This window comes from Hemibagrus wyckioides, linkage group LG03, assembly GCF_019097595.1.
Source record: "Hemibagrus wyckioides isolate EC202008001 linkage group LG03, SWU_Hwy_1.0, whole genome shotgun sequence".
NCBI classification, from domain to species: Eukaryota; Metazoa; Chordata; class Actinopteri; order Siluriformes; family Bagridae; genus Hemibagrus; species Hemibagrus wyckioides.
In genome coordinates, this window is record NC_080712.1 from 15263833 (window position 1) to 15284172 (window position 20340).

Consider the following 20340-nt stretch of genomic DNA (forward strand, 5'->3'; position numbering starts at 1 on the left):
GAAAGAAAAACATGTATGCTATATCTATTTGTATATTCCGATTTTTAGCCATCCAATTTTGTGCTATATATTAATAATCTAATCATCAACTCTATATACTGCCATAGGTCTATGTAGCTAATGTGCGTTTCAATCACCTCGTCCCGATTGGGGGCCTCAGGTGGGGCTGTAGCTGCAACAGCCAGAAGCTTGATGGGAGTCGTAGTATCACTGAATACATCAGACACTTCCTGAGTCATTGCCTCCTGCATCTTAGCTTTCAAATCCTGAAAACAGAATCATGTTTGAAATTAAATAAATCAGTAATATATTTAAAAACATTTACAAATGATGTTCAAATCGTATGTTTAAAAGCTAAAAAGAATTGTTTAATAAGAATCATTAAATGTTAAGAATAATTAAAGGTAAGAAAAATAATTAAGTAATAACAATGTCACTAGGCGCCAGAAGATGGCGCTGCTCATACTGTTTTCACATGCTATTGCTGCCTCAAGCAAATTCATTACGGATCTAAATCTCTATCCGGATTTCTATAAAGCTGCTTTCGGTCAGTGTGTATTGTTAAAAGTGCTCAACAAACAAAATGAAGTGAAGTGTAATATATCAGGCATTCAGAGTGCTCTACCTGTGACCAGCTTTACTGAACTGCTGTAGATTGGGGTGACCTTTAATGTACTGCTGAACAGAGTGTCTATGACTAAAACTACATATACTTAAATCTGTTTTTTTTATGATCTATTTTTTATTATCTTTTATTAACTATCTACATACTATCTACATGTCCACCCTTACACTCTACACCTTTTCTCAGTGTGTATTTGCGACTCATCATATTGGGATCAACATATTCCCAGTGGTTCCTTGCTTTTTGGACACACACTACAGATTCTGGCCAGCCTTGCTGTACTGTTGTAGATTATGATCAGCGTTACTCTACTGCATTGCACAGTCATGTAACTGCAGCTTTTATTAACCCAGGGCTGAAGGGCAATGCTGCCTTTGTTCTGCTTACTTTAAGAGCATCAAGGAGTTGAGCCGCTACGGCACGACCCTGAGGACTTTCTCCCTCTCCCCGAGCAGCCAGGTCACACAGCTGCAGCATCAGCTGCTCTGCACGCTCACACTTCGCCAGTAGCTCCTGCCTGTATGGTCCTGGCAGAGAGTTAGCCAGCCTGCGGCCTTCTGCTATCAAGCCGCGGATAGCAGCCTGACCTAAACTCAGATTGGTCAGAGACAGACAGACAGACAGGAATACAGACAGGAAGAGACAGAGACAGTAAAATGTGTGGTGTCAGTATATTGGTTGTACATTAGACACTTCGAGGCTCAGTAGGAGGTGCAAACATCAAATTCCAAAGCACTGTTTCTGGAATGTAAAGGCTTAAATATAGAAGGCCAAGCACACCGGAGGGGGGAGAGGACTAAAGCCCTGCCCACTTACAATGAACCAAGTTACTGTACTCCATGAAAATAAAATGCAACTAATCAAAGGATCAAAATAATAATAACGGCTAATTCTTTCTTTTAGCTTGCTTAAAGCATCGAAACATACCAGCCTGCTTATACTACTTAGGTGAACAATTTCAATGATCCTTGACAATAAACATTGCAACTAACTTGTAAGGTAGTGTAATAGAGAGAAGATACTAAGTGTACTTTCTGTGTGTACAATGTTCAGATGACAAATCTGTGACGTCACCCTGATATCTTCATCTCACAGCCTCCGTTTTTGTTTCAAAGTCTCACAACATGCACCAGATTTCATTCAAACCCTTGCAACCCTCACATTTACTGCTCATAGCTGGTATTTTGTAGGATAACACAGCCCTACGCGAATTTTCCTCCCTGTCAACAAATCAATTTCTACCTTTTTCATTACCAGCTTTTAGGGAAATTAATAGAATTATTGGACTTACAGTATGCTAATACCTAGAATTTTAAACTTAAAGAAATTGTGGGCCTGGTTCACGTCACATTAAACATTACTCCGAGGTTTACATGCTAAGAGGCTGATACGGTAATGTGATTTCCAAACTGGACATAAGATGTTAAGTATTGTAAACATAAATATGCATACAGCAAGACCTGAATAAATAAATATCCATTACCATCTGTTCATTTCTGGCCACAGACACAGTGCTCAGACCAGGTTACACACAGATGTATATGTCACCTGATACAGCTTTATCGTCCATCAGGGTTTGTAAATTGTCCCAAATGAGCAGGCTCTTTCATTATAGAACAGCTGGCCCATCATTAGACACAGAAAGATACCAGAGAAACCTCTGAAATGAACAGAACTGTTGTTCTGTCTCAGCACTGCTTTAACTGGAAAAACAGAAATCTTTGTGTTGTTTGGTTCCTGGTTGCAACTTGTAATTCCCAAACTCTAACCAGTAAAAGTCCAAGAAATCATTCATCAATCATCTTCCAACTCATCAACCTGGGTTAGTCTTCTCAGCCAAGACTTCCTTCCCCATTTATATTCATTCATTCAGTATGTATTCATTCATAAAGCTTTGGTAAGAGACCTCACCCACTCCGCGGTCATCCAAATTGGGGTTGTTGATCCAGCGCTGAGCCTGCTCCATCTTGCCCTCCAGGGTCACAGCAGCCTTGGCTGGCCGCATGTTGGCTACAGCACGGTTGGTCTTGGCCTGCAGGTTCTGTAGAGCAGTGCCGATCTGTTTGGCCAGCAGTCTGGCTTCAGGAGTGTCACCTTTACCCCTGAAGGAATAGATTCTTATGGCTCAGATCAGACAGTTAAGACAAACCATACATAATATAATATAATATAATAATAGATACCTCTGAGCAAAAAAGCACAATAATTAAACATATAACGTCAATAATGAAGTTACAGTAACAGGAATTCAACTACTCAGATGATTAATGTCTGTTCAAACTAATACAAAAGACCTAAAGGTATCACTCAATTGACAGAACCTGAGTGTGTATCAAGCCTATATTACAGAACTGTACTTCAAACAATCTGATGACAATATCAAGATCATATCCAGGTCACATGATTCTATACAGTATTTTGAAGACCACTAGCTGGCATCATTATCACTGTTCAGCATTTGCATGTTCTATATGGCTGTGGATAACGTACTGTCTGCGAAGTTCAGCGAGTTTGGCGGTGAGGCCAGCAATCTCGCTAACAGAGCGCAGAATGTCGTCTCTCTCTTTGGGGTCTTCACACAGATCAGCGATGCGCTTGGCTTCAGCTAACAGAGCTCTGATATTTTCCTCTCCTTCAGGACCTCCATGAGGATCAGCCAGCCAGCTCTGCACAAACACAGAGTGCTCACACATCACCAGGCTGAAACATGGATCAACCATCCACCTGCACATCCTCACATCCAGCTGAAGTCTGACACTAAAGAACGAGTAACAAAGCCTGAAATAGATATACTTTTATAATCAGAGTTAGATTCAGTATAATTACTGAATAATTTATACCAATTAATAGAAAACACACTAAATATGCACTTCAAGGGCTTAAAAACAAACATGCCAGACAAAAAGAAAGACAACTGTATAAGATGTGTCCTGACCTACAACACTTTATAATATCTAATAAATCTGATATCTGATGAATCTAGTAATATCTAATAATTATTATACATTTACAATAAACTAAATCAAAGACTACTAGACTTATTTCTAGACATATTTGTTAGCTATAAATGTTCTTGTTCTATTGCCAATTTATTTTCATTTTTAATTATTATTAATATCATTATTAATGTCCATAAAAAAACTAAATCTATCATTTGAATAAAAAAATGTAAAGATTAAAATAGTACAATATGTCTAGAAATAAGTTTAATAATTTGTCATTTCGTTTATTTTAATCCTAATTGTAATGCCAGTTTTCGCAGTGAGAAAGTTACACACAATAATCTGAAAACGATAAAAAATAATAATTCATATTTCTCTCGTCTTCTTATTGCTTCAGTACTTCCCAGGTTTCCTGTCTTCCAATTTGTTGTATTTAGACTTGATGCTGTTTTGCTAGTCATATTGTGGTTCAGCGCAGGGAATGTTAAATCATCGTGTGCATATCTACGAACTCATGCCGTTTCTCTCTTCTTTATGCGAGTCATTATGGGAATGGATGTTTACTGTGACTTATGCTATAACTAGCATTACAACAGAGAGGAAGCTTTCTAAGAAATGTTACATTCATCATCTATCATCTGTAACCATTGTATCCTAGTCAGAGTAAAAGATTCGAATCCTATCCAGAAAAACAGTTGGCATAGTAGGATTACACTCATGTTCACATATAATCACATCTGGAAGAGCAACCAATCCATCTGAGTGCATGTTTTGGTAGCTGAGAGAAAACTGGAGAACTTGAGGGAAACACACATGGATGTCCAGAGAGCACACAGAACTCCACACTGATAGTAACCTGAGGTAAGGATCAAACCAGGAACCCTGTAGCTCCCTGATGCACCATCATGGCACCACAAGAAGTGTATGAATGTACAGTTCCGTGTTGCTGGTAAACAATCTTACCTGAGCAGCATCTATCCTCTTAGCAATCGCCTGCTTAGCATTGCTCAGAGCCTCCAGTTTACGAGCAGCATTCTCCACTCTCCCCACTAGGATGTCCAAACCCTGCGCCACCTGCTGAGCCTTCTGCATGCCCAAAGGAGTCGGCCCCTGACCTCTGTAACATCCCAATACATGCGAGACGTTTTACATTTTAGATACATCCAATACAGAATATAGTGTCAATGAACTAATACAAGGAATTAAAAATGTCCAATGAGAGTTTGATTCAAATGGTATTTCTACAACACTCTTAAAAATACACATGGTCACAAAGAAGCTTTACACAAATCCTTAATAAGCAAGCAAGAGGCAAAAGCAGAAAGGAAAAAGCTTCCTGATACAGCATGAGGAAGAAACCTTGCAAAGAACTAGACTCAAAAAGGAAACCATCCTTTTTTTGGTAACCCAGTAACGTAGCTTACCAACTAGACTGTATCAAGTAAAAAAGATTGTATCAAAGAAGTGTGGCTTGGGATCTGATCAGAAGCTCATGAACTTGAATCCCAGCACCAAGCAGCTGCCACTACTGGGCCCTTAACCCTCAACTGCTCAGATGTATAAATGGAATAAATGTAAGTCGCTCTGGATAAGGGTATGCATCTGCCAAATGCTGTAAAAGTTGAAATAATGTTTAATATGATCATATTGTCAAAGGTTAATTTTTCAAATTCTGAACACAGATCCAAAATGAAAGTGGCTACAAACAATGTGTCACGAAATGCCTTTTTCTTGCATTTTTAGCATTTGCTGAGTGAAGGCAGTGGGCTGAATCAATAGCTGTTCAGCCAGGGCTCAGGCTTTAATGTACTTCAGTTCAGCCTCTGTAACAAAGCCAGATCCTTGATTATAATCTCAGGGCTATTGTTTTCACTTTCTGTGGCTCAGCCTTCACAAACACCATTCCTCTGCAATCCAGCACAAGCTCTCCCTATCTAGTGAAACTTTTGACAACAACCGTATTCACATACAATACACAGCCTAATGGCTGACTGCAGGAAGGCCAAACATGCCACCATCTATTGAAATATAATACACAATCTCAAGGATGTACCATGTTTATTATAAATAATAAATATATAAATATTTTTTTTAAGCATTTGCTCTTCTCAGCGTCCAGTGACTTTCTGTACCTGGCTCGCATATCCGACACCTGATCAGTCATCTGTCCCAAAGTCTTCGTCGTTCCTAGGATCTCCCTCCTCTCCTTCCCGGCACACAGCTCTCCCACTTTCCCGGCTTCGTCCAGAATCTGACGCAGAGCATGCTCACCTGCTGTCCCTACACACATTCAGTAAATAAAGAGCTTAGGAAATCTACATCTGTGCGAAACAATATAGATTTTCCCCCAAGTTTAATATGATGGGCAATTTTGTGCAGATCCATGATATACTGCATAATTCCAATAGTTCAATGGGGTAAATGCTTATGTAAGGCATAGCACATAATCCCCAAGTTCAATCTGTTCATGCGCTAGCCTCTTTTGTGTTGGTCTGCTCACATACCTGGTAGGCCATTAGGATCTTTGAGCCAGGCTTTAGCCTGATTCATCTTCGCCTCAATCAGTGCCAGCGATCTCTTCATCGCCTCCGTGTCCTTCAGGGAGTGAGAGAAGAAACAACGGACAGAGTGAAGGAAAGAAAGGTAAATTCTGTAATATCTCAGTATTTTATCAGTTGATACTGGTGTAATTGTTACAAATCACAAAGTGTGTGCTTAACAAAAAAGGGACTTTTTTTGTGGATCTTGGTGGCCCACACCTACACACACTTATATACACATATATACACAGATGAAGGGGGTCACATAATCATCACTTCATATTTCATTGCACCCACTCGCACAATTTCAAGCGTGTCTGGCTCACTGCCTCCGCCTGTGTGTCTGTGGCTCTCTGCCACACAGAACAGTCTGAGCCATTAGCACACTTAGGGATGTGTAGCGACTTCACAGGAAGCAATCAAATCTGGGATGTCAGACTTATGATAAAAATGATAAGGTGTGAGGCACCAGCAAGCCATAGCAAGCTGGGTGCTTTTTTTTTTGCTCAGTGTGCAAAACGAACACAGTGCTAAATCATTCTGAATGTAATTTATACACCAGAAGGGGATGGCTTATTAATTAATCACATGCTGTAAAAAGAACAACACTATGAGCCACAATGTGAGCTGTATGGCACAGCCGATTCCTGCAAATTTTGAAGTGATAAACTATATGCCACACAGATGTGCCTCTAATCAGCCAGAATCAAATCCAACCGCCCCTTCATCTCCTGTGCCTTATTTCCATGTATCCAATAACAGCTGCATTCAAACCCGTGGAGTGATGAGATCACGTTAATTGTAAGCTGATGACTCATTTCCGTTTGCCTGCATGATTATTAGGAGTCGGCTTAGTCTCAGGCTGCATTCAGGAACTGCAAGAATGAAGAACTTCAATGCCTTAAAGCATTAGTACCACACACGGCTTCACTACACACAGCCTCGAGCATGCACATTACACCACACACTAGAAAGAGGGAAGATGATAATGCGGTTAGGGAACTCATGAGCATGAGGCTTGCTTTAGAAGACGATCCGATGTGCAACACCCCTGTATACACACACGATCATAAACACACACACACACAGACACACACACACACACACCTATACATATATAGGCCATGTGTATAAAATACCGAGCTGAACACTGTGACATTCAGAAGAGGGCATCTGATCAAAGACTCTTTGAACACCCACACACTGAATCAGCAATGCGACTCTGCTCCAGTGATGACGGATATATAAAAATCATGTGTTTATCCATCAGTAATGAGTAATGTGGGTTAGAAAATGAACAGAAAATGAATGGGGTCAAAACCTATGGATATTGGGATAAATAAAGCGCCAAGATTTTTATTAAATTGCCTGAAGTTTATGATGATACTACGTGTATGTCAAACCCATCACAGTATATCTGTCTATCTTCTGTAGCTCTTATCCTACATTGGCTCATGGGCAAAGCTAAAGCTTATCCCAGAGGAGTCTGGGCGCAAGGAGAAATATACCCAGGACAGGGTGCCATCCTATTACCCATTACAGGGGACACACAATCACACAACCATTCACACACTATGGACTATTTAGATCCTAGTTCATACCATCCTACCACAGATCTCTTTGGACTGGAAAGAAAACCCACAAAGCATGGGAGGAAAAAAAATACATATTCCACACACACAGGGTAACAGGCAGGAAGCAAATCCCCAACCCCGGAGGTGCAAGGTAAACATGTTGACCACTATGCCACTGTATATATTAAATTCAACATAACAATATATCAAATAACTTTAACATTTCATTCGGGCAAAGCTTTTAATGGAAAAATCATACATATTTTGTAGGTCTAAAGATCTCTCTTCTCATACATATTTTGTAGGTCTAAAGATCTCTCTTCTCATACATATTTTGTAGGTCTAAAGATTCCATACCATCATGCAGCATATTTCCTAAAATATAATGCTATTTAATCCAAGTGTAGTTTTCTTAACTGACCTATTGTAATAAAAGTGTAATATTTTCTGGGATATTAATAATTACTGAAGTTGTGTTTATTTGCATTTGATATCGCTTTTTTCTTTTTATTTCGATCTGTTTCCATATGTCATTGGCATTGGAATAAGGTACAGTTGTATAATTTTACACACTACTTAGAAGTTTTTTTAAAACCAGACTTACAGTCCATATGCCGGTTTCTTATTGACAACCTGTCTTTGTGTTACTGTCTCAATTGCTGCTGGATATCTGGAATTTCCTTCGAGATCAATAAAGTATCTATCTATCTATCTATCTATCTATCTATCTATCTATCTATCTATCTATCTATCTATCTATCTATCTATCTATCTATCTATCTATCTATCTATCTATCTATCTATCTATCTATCGAGTAGTTTTGGATATAAGTGACATTCGGTTCACAAAACTATGCATAATAAGCTCTTTTGATCGTGCACAGCAGATGTGTTTTTAAATCATTTGTGCAAATTAACAATATAAATATATGTAACGTGTTCACATATAATGCTCATTGCCATGTCCTCGTTTCTTATCATTTTTAAAAGAAAATATAATTGAATATATATAAAATATAATATAATATTGAAGAATCATTTCAACCAGTTAAGATACCTAGGATAGTGGGGCGCTGTATGGGACCTTAAATAAAAAAACGGACATGTCTTTAATCAGCATTCTCTTTCAATTATCTGTGTATGTCTGTGTATGTGAGTGTGTTTGTATGTCCTCAGGAAAACTCATCAACTGTTTATTCATGAGGCTGATCTGAAACCAAACACAGGTCTAAGAGGAAATGGAACCAGTGCTGTAAAACCAGTGAGAATACTACTAAGCCACAAAGTTTGAACAGAAAACCACAAATGAAAAGAATATTACTCTCGATGACTAAAACCACAGAGTAGGAGCATTACATGATATCTGTGTATAAATGGTGTATAATGGATAAACTATAAAAGTAAATATTCTAGCAACAGGGAGTCAAGTGAAGCGTCTCAGCTGCTGCAGCTCAAATAAGAGCGAACAGGTTGATGACAGGCTGACAGGTTTTTCAGGAAAAACGGCATTCATTTAAAGCAGCACAGATGGTGTAAGAATCTCACAGAGACAGAAAGTAAGACAACAAGTAGCGAGACAAATTAAAAAGAAAGACGGGTTAACAAAGTGAGACTCGATGAGACGGCAGCAGACAGAGCGTGAAAGAGACAATCATGAAACACTGCAGAACACCAACATACTGTACAGAATGTTGATTCTAGCTCGGTTCTGACAGTACAATCGCATGTCCACTTCTACACATATACTGCAAACACACACACACACACACGCACACATACAGAGTATGCAAAGTGCATGGAAGTCTTATTTGCTGCATGCTGGAACATCACGCAGTGGGGAAGAGGAAGCCTTACCTTCTACAAGGAGGAAAAGAATGGAAGAGTACAGAAAAAAAAGAGAATAAAAAGAAAGTAAACCCAGTGTTTAAAGCCGTTACATCAGGGTGAACAGAATCAGAGGAGGCACAACTAATTAACACATGCTTCAGGAAGCTTATCAAGTTGTAAATGTGTATGAGGAAAACTGAATAAACGTGCAAAAGGAAGGGACAGTCGAACACAGATAGGTTGTACATTCACTTACATATTTAGCATTTTGCTTGTGATTTATTGACCATAACTAATTATCAAGCATTTTTTAAATGCAACAATATCTGGCTCTTATAATCTGGCAGTGATTAATAAGTGGGGTTTAGTAAATACTTTCCTTACACTGTTCCTTATCATCTAGCTGCAGAATTCTCACCCTCACTGTGAAGAGAGTGTGGAATGTGCCTGATAATTAAATCTGTATTTATTATGACAATGTTTATTCAGGGAAACACTACCAAGCATTTATTTAATCTTTAGAAACAGAAAAAAAAAGGAACGATGGTGTGCAGCTTGTGTTTTTGATTACACATTCACACTGCAGCATGGGATTAATATGTTCCCTTTCAGTAACTGTGCAGTAAAACAGCAATAAATTTGAAATAGAATTGAAAGTACTTTGTTGGCCCAGGCGTCTTCATCCCAGGAGGTGAGCTGCAGCACTCGGATGATCTCGTTGATCTCAGCACTCATCTTCTCAAAGGTGTAGTTCCTGTTCTTCATGGCTTCCTCTATGCCATGGCTCTTGGCACACTTGGTGGTCACAAAGATTTTTACAGCTGGAAAACAGCACACAAAATGCATACTTTCAGGCATGATTTATTTGTCTATATTGAGGCAGATGTGAACATTTACATGATGAGGTAAGCGGTGGACAGCAGAGATGCACTGACCCTCTCACTTGCTTTGCTCCTAAAAGCTAAATACACTCCTGTGTGTCAAGTGGCTTTCAGGTAAACACTGATGGGATGGTGGGGAAGTGTGCTTAGTAAAGTTGTGATTAGACGCTGTGACTTTTCTTCCTTGTGTTTTCTTGTTCAACATCAGGAAGGTACGCATCAAGACACTTCTCAGTTCTGGCACCTTCTGTAAATTCTGGTTTGATTTATTTAACACTGTCCAATATGTGAAGACCAACCCCTATATAGCAATCCATGACAAAAGACTTGACAAGCAGCTGCACAGTTTTATCATAAAACTATTTTATTGGCTCTCAGCTTTCTGGACAAACTAAAGCTACAGATATATTTAGGGGAAAAAAAGCTATGCTAGGCATCTGTGGCTAAATGACTGTAATTATCACTATTGCTATATCAACAAGAGTCTATTCAGAATGTGACTGTTAATTCAGCGTCCTCTCCTCCTCACCTGATATGAGCACAGGCAGCAGCTCCTTCACCGTGTTCATGGAGTTGATCAACATCATGCGGTGCTCCTGATGTGTCAGCTCCTGCTGCCGTTCATCGATCATCTTAGCCATCTTTGTCATCCCTAGTAATGGGAGCTTTGTTAATCAGCATATAGATGAAAGCAGGGCTCGGATATGGGCCAGGTTTTATTTATAGACCCCATAGTTGGCCATGTCACCCTATAACACTGGAAAAAATGTGCATCTTAATCAGCTACCTAGGGCACTAGTCAGGGCACTGATCAGGGAGTTGGCCATTTAAAGTGCTGTTTCACTTGTAAAACCCAAACCGTCCCACAATGCACAACAAAAAGTTAGGGAGCATTGAAGCGCACTATGTTCCCTTAATGGAATCTCAGACAACTGTGTCTACAAATGTAAGTAGCTTGTAGTCATTGTAGTAGCTCTCAAATTCTTACTCACAATAACAATTTTATTTTAATTCAATCTTTATTTGACATTCTAAATACTGTTTGTTTGAGTCTAATGACTTTATAATAATAAAAAATCTTGTAGCTATCCTGCTTGATGTAACATATGTGATTAAATTAACAAATGTATGACATATAAAACTTAAACATTTTATACATTTGGGTTTTACAGCGATTGATGAGGAAATTAGAATGTCACCAGAAAGTCATCAGTGTCCCACTGTGTAGTGAGACAGATCCTTACCAGTGCTCCAACCAGTGTACACAATATAGGGAGCTAGGGAGATGATTGAGACACACCCAAAGACCCCAATCACAGGAAGTCAGACTAGAGAGACTATATAATATTCACTATATATTCCCTCAAATTCAGCACTAATAAAACAACAGCTGAAGGACAGACAAAAGAAAAGCACCTGGTCCCAGGTTTTTAGTGTACGTGACCAAGTCCTCCATGCTCTCCACCACTTCTGCTACTGTCAAGTACTCCAAGATGCCCTTACAGACACGGATGATCTTACGCACCTGTAACAGAAAAATACATAAAGCAAATAAAAATCACATAACAACAATTGGACTGCTGTTTCACTGTCAGAACAGGACTGTGGACTTAAAATATATGGTGGAATTTATCTTGTACTTTTAAAAGGTATTTTCTATCTCATTATATCATAGTGCAGTATCTGAATGGTCAGAAAGTCTTGATTCATTTTCTATAATAGCACAGCTCTGACAGTAGTTCCGACTGCAAAGCAAATCACATGCATTTTAATTCAAAGGGATTTAGGTAAGATGTTCCAGAATAAAACAAATAATAAAACTTAAAAACCGCTGTCATATAAATAAAGATCATCTTATCATTGATATAGGAAAACTTTCTTAACATTTATAGAAGGAGTCTGAGGCATCGGTGCGTATTTCCTCCTAATTTGGTCATCTGTCGAACTATCTGACCTTTCTGGTAAACAAATAGAGTGCTTAATATACTGAAGCCAGAGCTGCAGGGTTGGGGAGTTCAGTTCCATATTTTGCCTTGTGATAAACAGCCCTATGATGAGCTGTGTAATGAGTAATCTGTGCTGATAAAAGAAACAATGTGCACTCAACGTGTGCCTGAGATCATGTGCTCGGGGTAAATTCTGCTACACTGGTGCACAGGAAGGATTAAGATAATACAGAGAGAAGCGAAACAGTACATTTCCTGTTTAAACTTGAAAGCCTAAATCAAAGAGTCAGCTTTAAAGCAACATAATATTAAAAGGGGCTACAAGTAAAGAGCTGTTTTAAAAGTCTGAATTAATGTTTTAAATCAAACGCTTGTCATTTGATTGGGTAGCTTTTCATGAAACTGTCAGTAAAGGCAGTTCGGGCTTGAAGCGTTATTATTAAATGTCTTCAAACTATTGCACATAATGGCATAATTATCAATGTTATAACAGGTAGACTTTTTATCAACCCCAGTGGACAGAGAAATCATACCTCTGCCTCATCAAAGGTAAGTAGCAGGTCTGATGTGCCTGAGAGGATGCCACGAGAGCCATCGATAAGATAATCTCGAGCAGGGACAGAATACGGATCTGTCTTTAGCATCCGAGCTGCTTCTACCAGCTTGGCACAAGCATTCTCCACCCTGGCAAACAGAGAGAGAGAGAGAGTGAGAGTGAGAGAGAGATGCTCCATTATAATTCATAGCAAATCAAAATCAACTATGGATGTCTATGTGCCACAGTTTTGTTCCTGGCAATAAAAGTATACAATGTTGGCTTTCATTTAAAAGGTATTTATTTATATTTGTGGATCTGTAAAGATTCTCAGTCATCCAGGTGCAGTTATCTGGAAGTTGAGTCATGTAAACTGGACTTTAATCCTGAGGGACTGAAGAAGCTGCTCAGATGAGTGTTGAAACTTTTTGATCTAACTAGAAAGAAGTCCAGTTGACATGAATTAACGTCTGGATATACTCGGTGGACCCAAAAATCCAAAAATCTTATTATAACCTCTATAGTCCTCAATTTCCTGAGATCAGAGGTAACTGCACAGTCATTTCCTGAATTATTCCTTATCAAGAGTTGTCTCTCAATAGATCAAAGCCAGTAAATCAGGCATTTATGAAAAAGGCAAATTTAATTCAGTCAGTCTTTAGTAATAGTTTTTTTATTGCTCTGGATTGTGCTGGCTCTAGAGCTTATCCCAAAAACCTAAAAGGGCACAAAGGATAGGACACCAGTCTATCACAGGGCATCAAGCGCATGCCCAATCACACAGTTATTCACACACAGGGGCAATTTAGAGTCACTAATCACAATACTGCAGCATAATCAGAACAGACACCCAGATTTCTACAGGATGCTCAGTGTATAACATTTATTCGATATAAATACCAAGACAAATATCTATGAAACAACAAACATAGATGTTAATGACTCTGCTGGATACTGTAACAAAAACTAAAGCAAATAAATGACACATGGGAGATAGGTGATGGGCAACAGGTATATGGAATGTAGAAGGCTAAGGATGGTAACTGCTAGGAATAATTAGACAAATTAGACATGCAACATTGCAAAATGTCACTGGCAAATGTCCACCAGTGGTTTTAACTGGATCACATATACATCACTACGCTTTAAGTAGGACTTCCTGTTGGTGTAGACAACAGCTTTGTACTTTTGTGCTCCATTTAGATTCTGATTGAAATCTACATTAAAAAAAAAATGGCAACCCTTTTGACTGTTACAGAGCTGAAAGTACAAACATTACTGTCATACTCTGCAGTGTTATTGAACTAACATCACTCAGTAATCAATACATGGCTTTCAACCCTCTTCTCCACAAATAAAAATCCTGTACCATTTTGAGAAAAAAAAAATGGACAGTGGCTACTGCCTTGCCTATAGCCCTGGAATTAGGATAAGAGCAGGCACTTGATCGATATTGCAATCCCATAGTCAACAAGGAAGCAGACAAGAGGTCCCAGTACTCTGGGGGAATAATATGGCTGTCACCTTTAATTGCCTGGAAAGGAATGGATACACACTTAGAAAAATTTTGTCTATTCAGTGAATTATATTTACTGCTGTCCCAAAAGATAATGGCATTTGGAGGAATTTGCCTGGAGTCCTCAAGACTGATGTCTTCATTGAGGGAATTTTCTTATTATGTATAATACCAAAAATTACCATACCATACTAATAATTATTACACCTTAATCTGGATGCAATTAATTGTTCATTTATGGCTTTAAGCAGGATTGGTTAGGCTGTAATTTCAAGGTGGTTAATCAGATTCTAGCATATTGTAAAAATTTCTCCAAGCCAAGTCAAAAGTAAAGACACTGCGGTAATTTTTAATGTGGTTTATTTCATAGGAAGACTTGTATACACTTGGTGGTCAAATAAGCAATTTTGTGGAACTGACTTTTCTGTGTTTCTGTGTTTAGGAGTGACAGAGCTCAAAATCCATCAAGTGCATAGTTATGTGTATGTTAGTGCAGGTTCCTGTGGGCTGGGGACCTACAAAGGGGTACAAAACTTGACTAGGGTATGGAACTTTTTGATCTGATCTGGTTTTGATCTATGTGGACAGAGAGTAGACCGTTTCCTGAATCATCTTTAAATGTTATATCAGATTGGACTGAGTGCTTGTTGAACCATCAAAAGTAGCGCATGTTCTTGCAAAAGGTTGGCTGCTGCTAGAGTATGAAATTCAAGGCCATGGTCAGCTGCTGACCCACATCCTTGTTTCAAAGCTGGCAGGTGCTCAGTGTTCCTTCCCTTGAGTGGGGGCTTGAAAATCTCTGAGAAATGCTGAGTAAATCTGTCTAATGAACGTGTGAAAGGATATTGCTGATTCGAAACGACCACAAGGAAATGATCTTTGTTGAAAAATACTATAGGTGATTGACAAAAGATACAGAAGTGGTTAATGAAAATCTCATTCATGACTGTTGCCTCTAAAGCATATACTCCAAATTGTGCAGAGAGCCAAAAGGATTGAGCACAGTGGAAAAAAAATACGTCATTGAATTTACTTAATTCCTACGCATACATCAGTTCCATGTGATTAAAATGAGTTAATACGGTTTGTTTTTGTACATCCAGCATGCTCATACTCTCTCACCTGAGCTGAGGACTGAACCCTGGTTGTTGGCATTCTACAATAGCCACAGTAGCACTGCTCTATTCTACCACACACATTTTTACTGTATTACTTTATATAATATAGTTGTAGTACCGGTCAGTGCCAAATTCCCCAAAAGACTTAATGTAACTGGTTTGTGTTACTACTATATGAACACTCTCACTTTACATAATTCCATCTAGTAACTGGAAATGTATTAAATTAAATTTACTATTAGCAATGTATTCATAGTTTGATGAGAAATGTACTATTTTTATGTAAACTATACATAATACGTGTAAACTATGCCTAGTTGTCGCATCTGGCTTGGTCCTTAGTGATCAACTTATCATTTACACCGATCAGGCATAACATTCTGAGCACTGACAGGTGAAGTGAATATCACTGATTATTTCCTCATCATGGCACCTGTTAGTGGGTGGGATATATTAGGAAGCAAGTGAACATTTTCTCCTCAAAGTTGATGTGTTAGAAGCAGGAAAAATGGGCAAGTGTAAGGATTTGAGAGAGTTTGACCAGGGCCAAATTGTGGTGGCTAGACGACTGGATCAGAGCATCTCCAAAACTGCAGCTCTTGTGGGGTGTTCCTGGTCTGCAGTGGTCAGTATCTATCAAAAGTGGTCCAAGGAAGGAACAGTGGTGAACCAGCGACAGGGTCATGAGCGGCCAAGGCTCACTGATGCACATGGGGAGCAAAGGCTGGCCCATGTGATCTGATCCAACAGACGAGGTACTGTTGCTCAAATTGCTGAAGAAGTTAATGCCTGTTCAGATTACACAGTGCATGACGTGCCATGGCGGGTCTAGCAGGTGGTCATAATGTTATGCCTGGTTGGTGTATATCCATGATTTATATTCTGTAATGCTGCTTTCTGACAATGTCCATTGTTAAAATTGCTATACAAATAAAACTGAATTGACTACTTTTTTCTTAAATGTGACCAAAGACACTTTTAATTTTTTTCACTGCAGTTTGTTGAGTGTTTGTGAAGTGTTGGGTTGATGGTTTGTGGTTATACCTTGTGTTGTCTCAGCATAGAGCCCTCTACTGGATCGAAATAACAAGTTCTAATACAGGTGGCAGTTAATGTGAAATTTCTTGTTTTTCCAGAATTATTTCCTTGGGTTGTAAATGTTCTGTCCTTACACATGCTTTTCTCCAATCTTAGCTTTAGACATTATCTATACAGTCTTGCATGTGCCCTCTTGCACGTACACATCAGTACAAAATGACGAGCCGCAAGTGCAAGCAATGTGGAAAACAAAGAGGGTCATAATGGTTACTACTGTGGGTGGGATAAATGCTGGGGATAAGCGAGTTCAGTTAGTCATCTACTGAAAGTGATCAACACTGGCAGCTATTTGTTCTTCTCTAATGACAAATTATCAACAACAAATCACAAACACACAGTTAATTAAAAAGCCAAATTATTGAACCAGCATAAGAATGTTTGTAGAAAAACATGCTCTTGCAAACGTAGTACTGCATTAACAGACAACACGTCTCAATTTCTCACCAATCTCACAAAAAGGCATGAAAAAGCCTCTCGTCAGTATGGAAGTGGAGGTCCTTATTTACTCATGCACCTCCCAATGTGAGATAAGTATCTGTGGCCACCACAAAGCCTATATATAGAGAAGTTCACATTCCTTGTCACCAACCACGTGTCTGCTGATTGATGAGATCTGAGCCAGCTTGTGTTTATGGTGCCAAATGTGTCAGCCTGGGCTTTTGTGTATCCCAGTGGACCCTCTGCTGCATTTAAGGGAAACCCTACACCCACCCATTTTACGCTGTGTCCAGATATACATGCGAGAAAGAGGCGGTACAATTCTGCATCTTGGTCTTAACCAACATGCACTTAAACATTTTCCAGCTTTTCTTATTTTTAGGTGACGTTTTTTAAAGCTGTTGGTTGGATTGCGTACTTTAGCTTAAATATTATATCAGCTAGACTTAAAAGTTATTCTTTTCTGTGAATACTTTAAAGCAGATCGATCAGCAATTACACTGCAAATATACTGTATAGATACTCGGAAAGCAAACAATAGCTGGCTGGGGATCAGAAAAGAACTAGCCATGACTATGATTAAATACCACTCACTTGCATCATCCACCGCTATCCTATATTACTGATGATTAAATCTAAATGTCAAAACATTTTTGAGCAGACTTAATGTTGTTCGGGAAGAACGCTTTAGTAAGCAGTATTATGACAGGCTTCACTAAAAGATACAAGAGAGTACAATGTGGCAGCAGGTAACTCACAGTCTTCTTCAGCAGCACTAGTTCATCAGTCCTTCACCCGACTTCCCAAGTTCCAGAGTATGAGGTGAGTTCAACTATTTAAAAAATATTTCTCTATTCATCATTAGAATGACTAAATCCTCATTAACAGACTGCTCCAGGGCAGTAGGCAGTAGTAGGAAGCAAAACAATAGAAATATGTAGCACTCAGCAGGTAAAGCTTACTGTTTCTATCATTGCACAGTATTTCAGGGACTCTTTGAGAAACTGCTGTATGTACATATAGTTACAGGCTTACTGACAGCCGACATTGTAACTGCTCTGAAACAGATTTTTCTTCCTTTTGTTTGTTGTTTATTACAGCAGGTTTTACTATGCTTTTAGCACTGGGAGCTGTAAATAGTAACACGTAATTGTTCTGTTTGAGCAGAGCTTACTGTGAGCATCTCACTGTGACTGACCTGGAGCTGCATAACATCACAGGTTTATATAGGCCAATGTTGTGGAAGGTGATGTGTTTGATGAAGGACAGAACAATAGAAATATCTCACATACACGCAGACACAAACATAAACACGCATTTCATATATGTGTATATATGTATATGTGTGTAGGTGTGTGCACACTGTCCAGGTGGTTCCTCACCCATACTGTCCAAGTGGTACACACCCGTACTCAATCACACACTAGTGACTTGAATAAGAAACAAACTAGAACAAAACTTAATAAAAGCTCCAAGTGCCATATTAAACAGCCACTCTGATTAACTGGATCAATCCAGTCTGATTAACATGGAAGAGAGGAATGTCATCGCTCCTACCCTGAGAGCAGAATACACACTCACACACCCATTCACACATTTCAGAGACAATTAGATGCCAGTCAGCTTACATGTGTCTTTGAACTTGGGGAGGAAAGTACCTGAAAACCACGGAAGCATGGGGAGAACATGCAAACTCTATGCACAGAGGGCGGTGATGGGAAATGAACCCCCAGGGTGCAAGGCAAACATGCCCCTTTCTGAATTATCAATAATGCATCCTGAACATCTAAATGCTGAGTGCAGCAATACTGTAGCACTGACAGGAGGGTGTGAGTCCGCCATGACAGCAGAGTCAAACCAAAGGACAGCTCACACTCCATGTCTGCACATTATCACCAAACTACTAACTCACTTTCAGCTCTGTAGGGAGTGGACTGAAGAGGACTGGTGTGCATGATACAATACACAAACATTCAGTTCACACCTTTAATAGCTCCTGGATGAACAAAGAGATGACTGAGTAATGTTACTTTAGACTTAGTAAGATTAATCTGTAGCTTCTCTACAAAAACAAAAATGGCTACAAGACACTCTGCAGCTAAGTACATTGATTTAAAGAATTCATAGAAAAAAACAGTTCTTGACAAAAGCACATATCTGGATTGAAGCAAACTGTAATATATATATATATATATATATATATATATATATATATATATATATATATATATATATACACAGTATATAAAAAATAAACATTTTCTTAATCAGGCACTATTTTTTACAGTGGTGTGTTCCACTTATTAGCAGATATACCTTATAGTGTGTACGTGTGTGTGTGTGTGTGTATGTTTGAGAGAGAGAGAGAGAGAGAGGAAGGGAATGTGATTAAGTCTACTGTACATTCTCCTGAAGGGAGGAGCAAAGTACAGCCCTTACTTAATAAAGGCTGGAGGCATGTCTCTCTTCATAATCTGGTCTTCTGTGGTCTGAACGGTTTCCTTCCCCACCTGAACACATGAACACACAAGGAAAAAGATTCAGAATGCTGAACAAAAATGTCAAAAGCCTAGTAAGGACAATACCAAAATTAACTAAAAATTCAATTAATCAATTGCTTCTTTGTTTTCTATGCATCAGCACTGGATTTAACCTCTGTTGTTGACTTATACTCCTCATTCAACTACATACCTTTCCTACTAAACTGAGAGATGAAGGTATTTTAAGGCACTAAATACAGCTCATGAAAGTACCTGACACTCCATGATACTGATACTAAAAATATTATATTAACACAATTCTGTTTTAGCCCTGCAATCAAGGGTTCTCTCACGCGGTTAGGTTAAACACTCTCATGTGGAAAGCCTCATGCAGACTGTCACCACTTGTTAATGGAGTTGTTTGGAGTGGCCACACATAATAAGGCCCTGTATGTGCAGGATGGACCAAGAGCAGTTCCACTGCTGCAGTCTGGAAGGCTGCCAACATCCATGAGCCATGAACGGATCAACGAAACCTACACACAGCCTCATCTGTAGCTACTGCACCTATTTATCAAAGCACAAACGCGAAGGCAGAGCCAAAATTAACTGAAGCATGCGACTTTTCTATACATGTATATGTATAAAGATAATCAAGCATTATGTCTCATTAAATGTAACGACAAAGGACAAATAAAATAATAATCTGTTCTGTTCTAATACGGCATGCTATAAGGATTTGAAGTCCAAAAATATCAGAGCAACAAAATGATTTTTGTTATCTAAGGGCACATGGCCTTCCACCCATCTGCTCTTCTTC

General features: G+C 38.9%; 1 protein-coding gene across 4 annotated transcripts in view; it reads right to left on the minus strand.

The window, feature by feature from the left end:
- The window catches only part of vcla (vinculin a), a 40856-nt gene that overhangs the window by 9591 nt on the left and 10925 nt on the right, over positions 1-20340 (minus strand). For 2 of the 4 annotated variants that reach the window (XM_058386084.1, XM_058386082.1), the window contains exons 2-13: positions 19480-19550; positions 12869-13019; positions 11806-11914; positions 10919-11041; positions 10169-10329; positions 6072-6162; positions 5700-5847; positions 4531-4684; positions 3116-3291; positions 2537-2727; positions 1013-1212; positions 138-266 (exon numbers count right to left, since the gene is read on the minus strand). In XM_058386084.1, the coding sequence (XP_058242067.1) occupies positions 138-266; positions 1013-1212; positions 2537-2727; positions 3116-3291; positions 4531-4684; positions 5700-5847; positions 6072-6162; positions 10169-10329; positions 10919-11041; positions 11806-11914; positions 12869-13019; positions 19480-19550 (1704 nt within the window). Of the gene's footprint in view, positions 1-137; positions 267-1012; positions 1213-2536; positions 2728-3115; positions 3292-4530; positions 4685-5699; positions 5848-6071; positions 6166-10168; positions 10330-10918; positions 11042-11805; positions 11915-12868; positions 13020-19479; positions 19551-20340 lie in introns of all 4 variants that reach the window. The other 2 variants (XM_058386083.1, XM_058386081.1) reach the window with 1 other exon arrangement.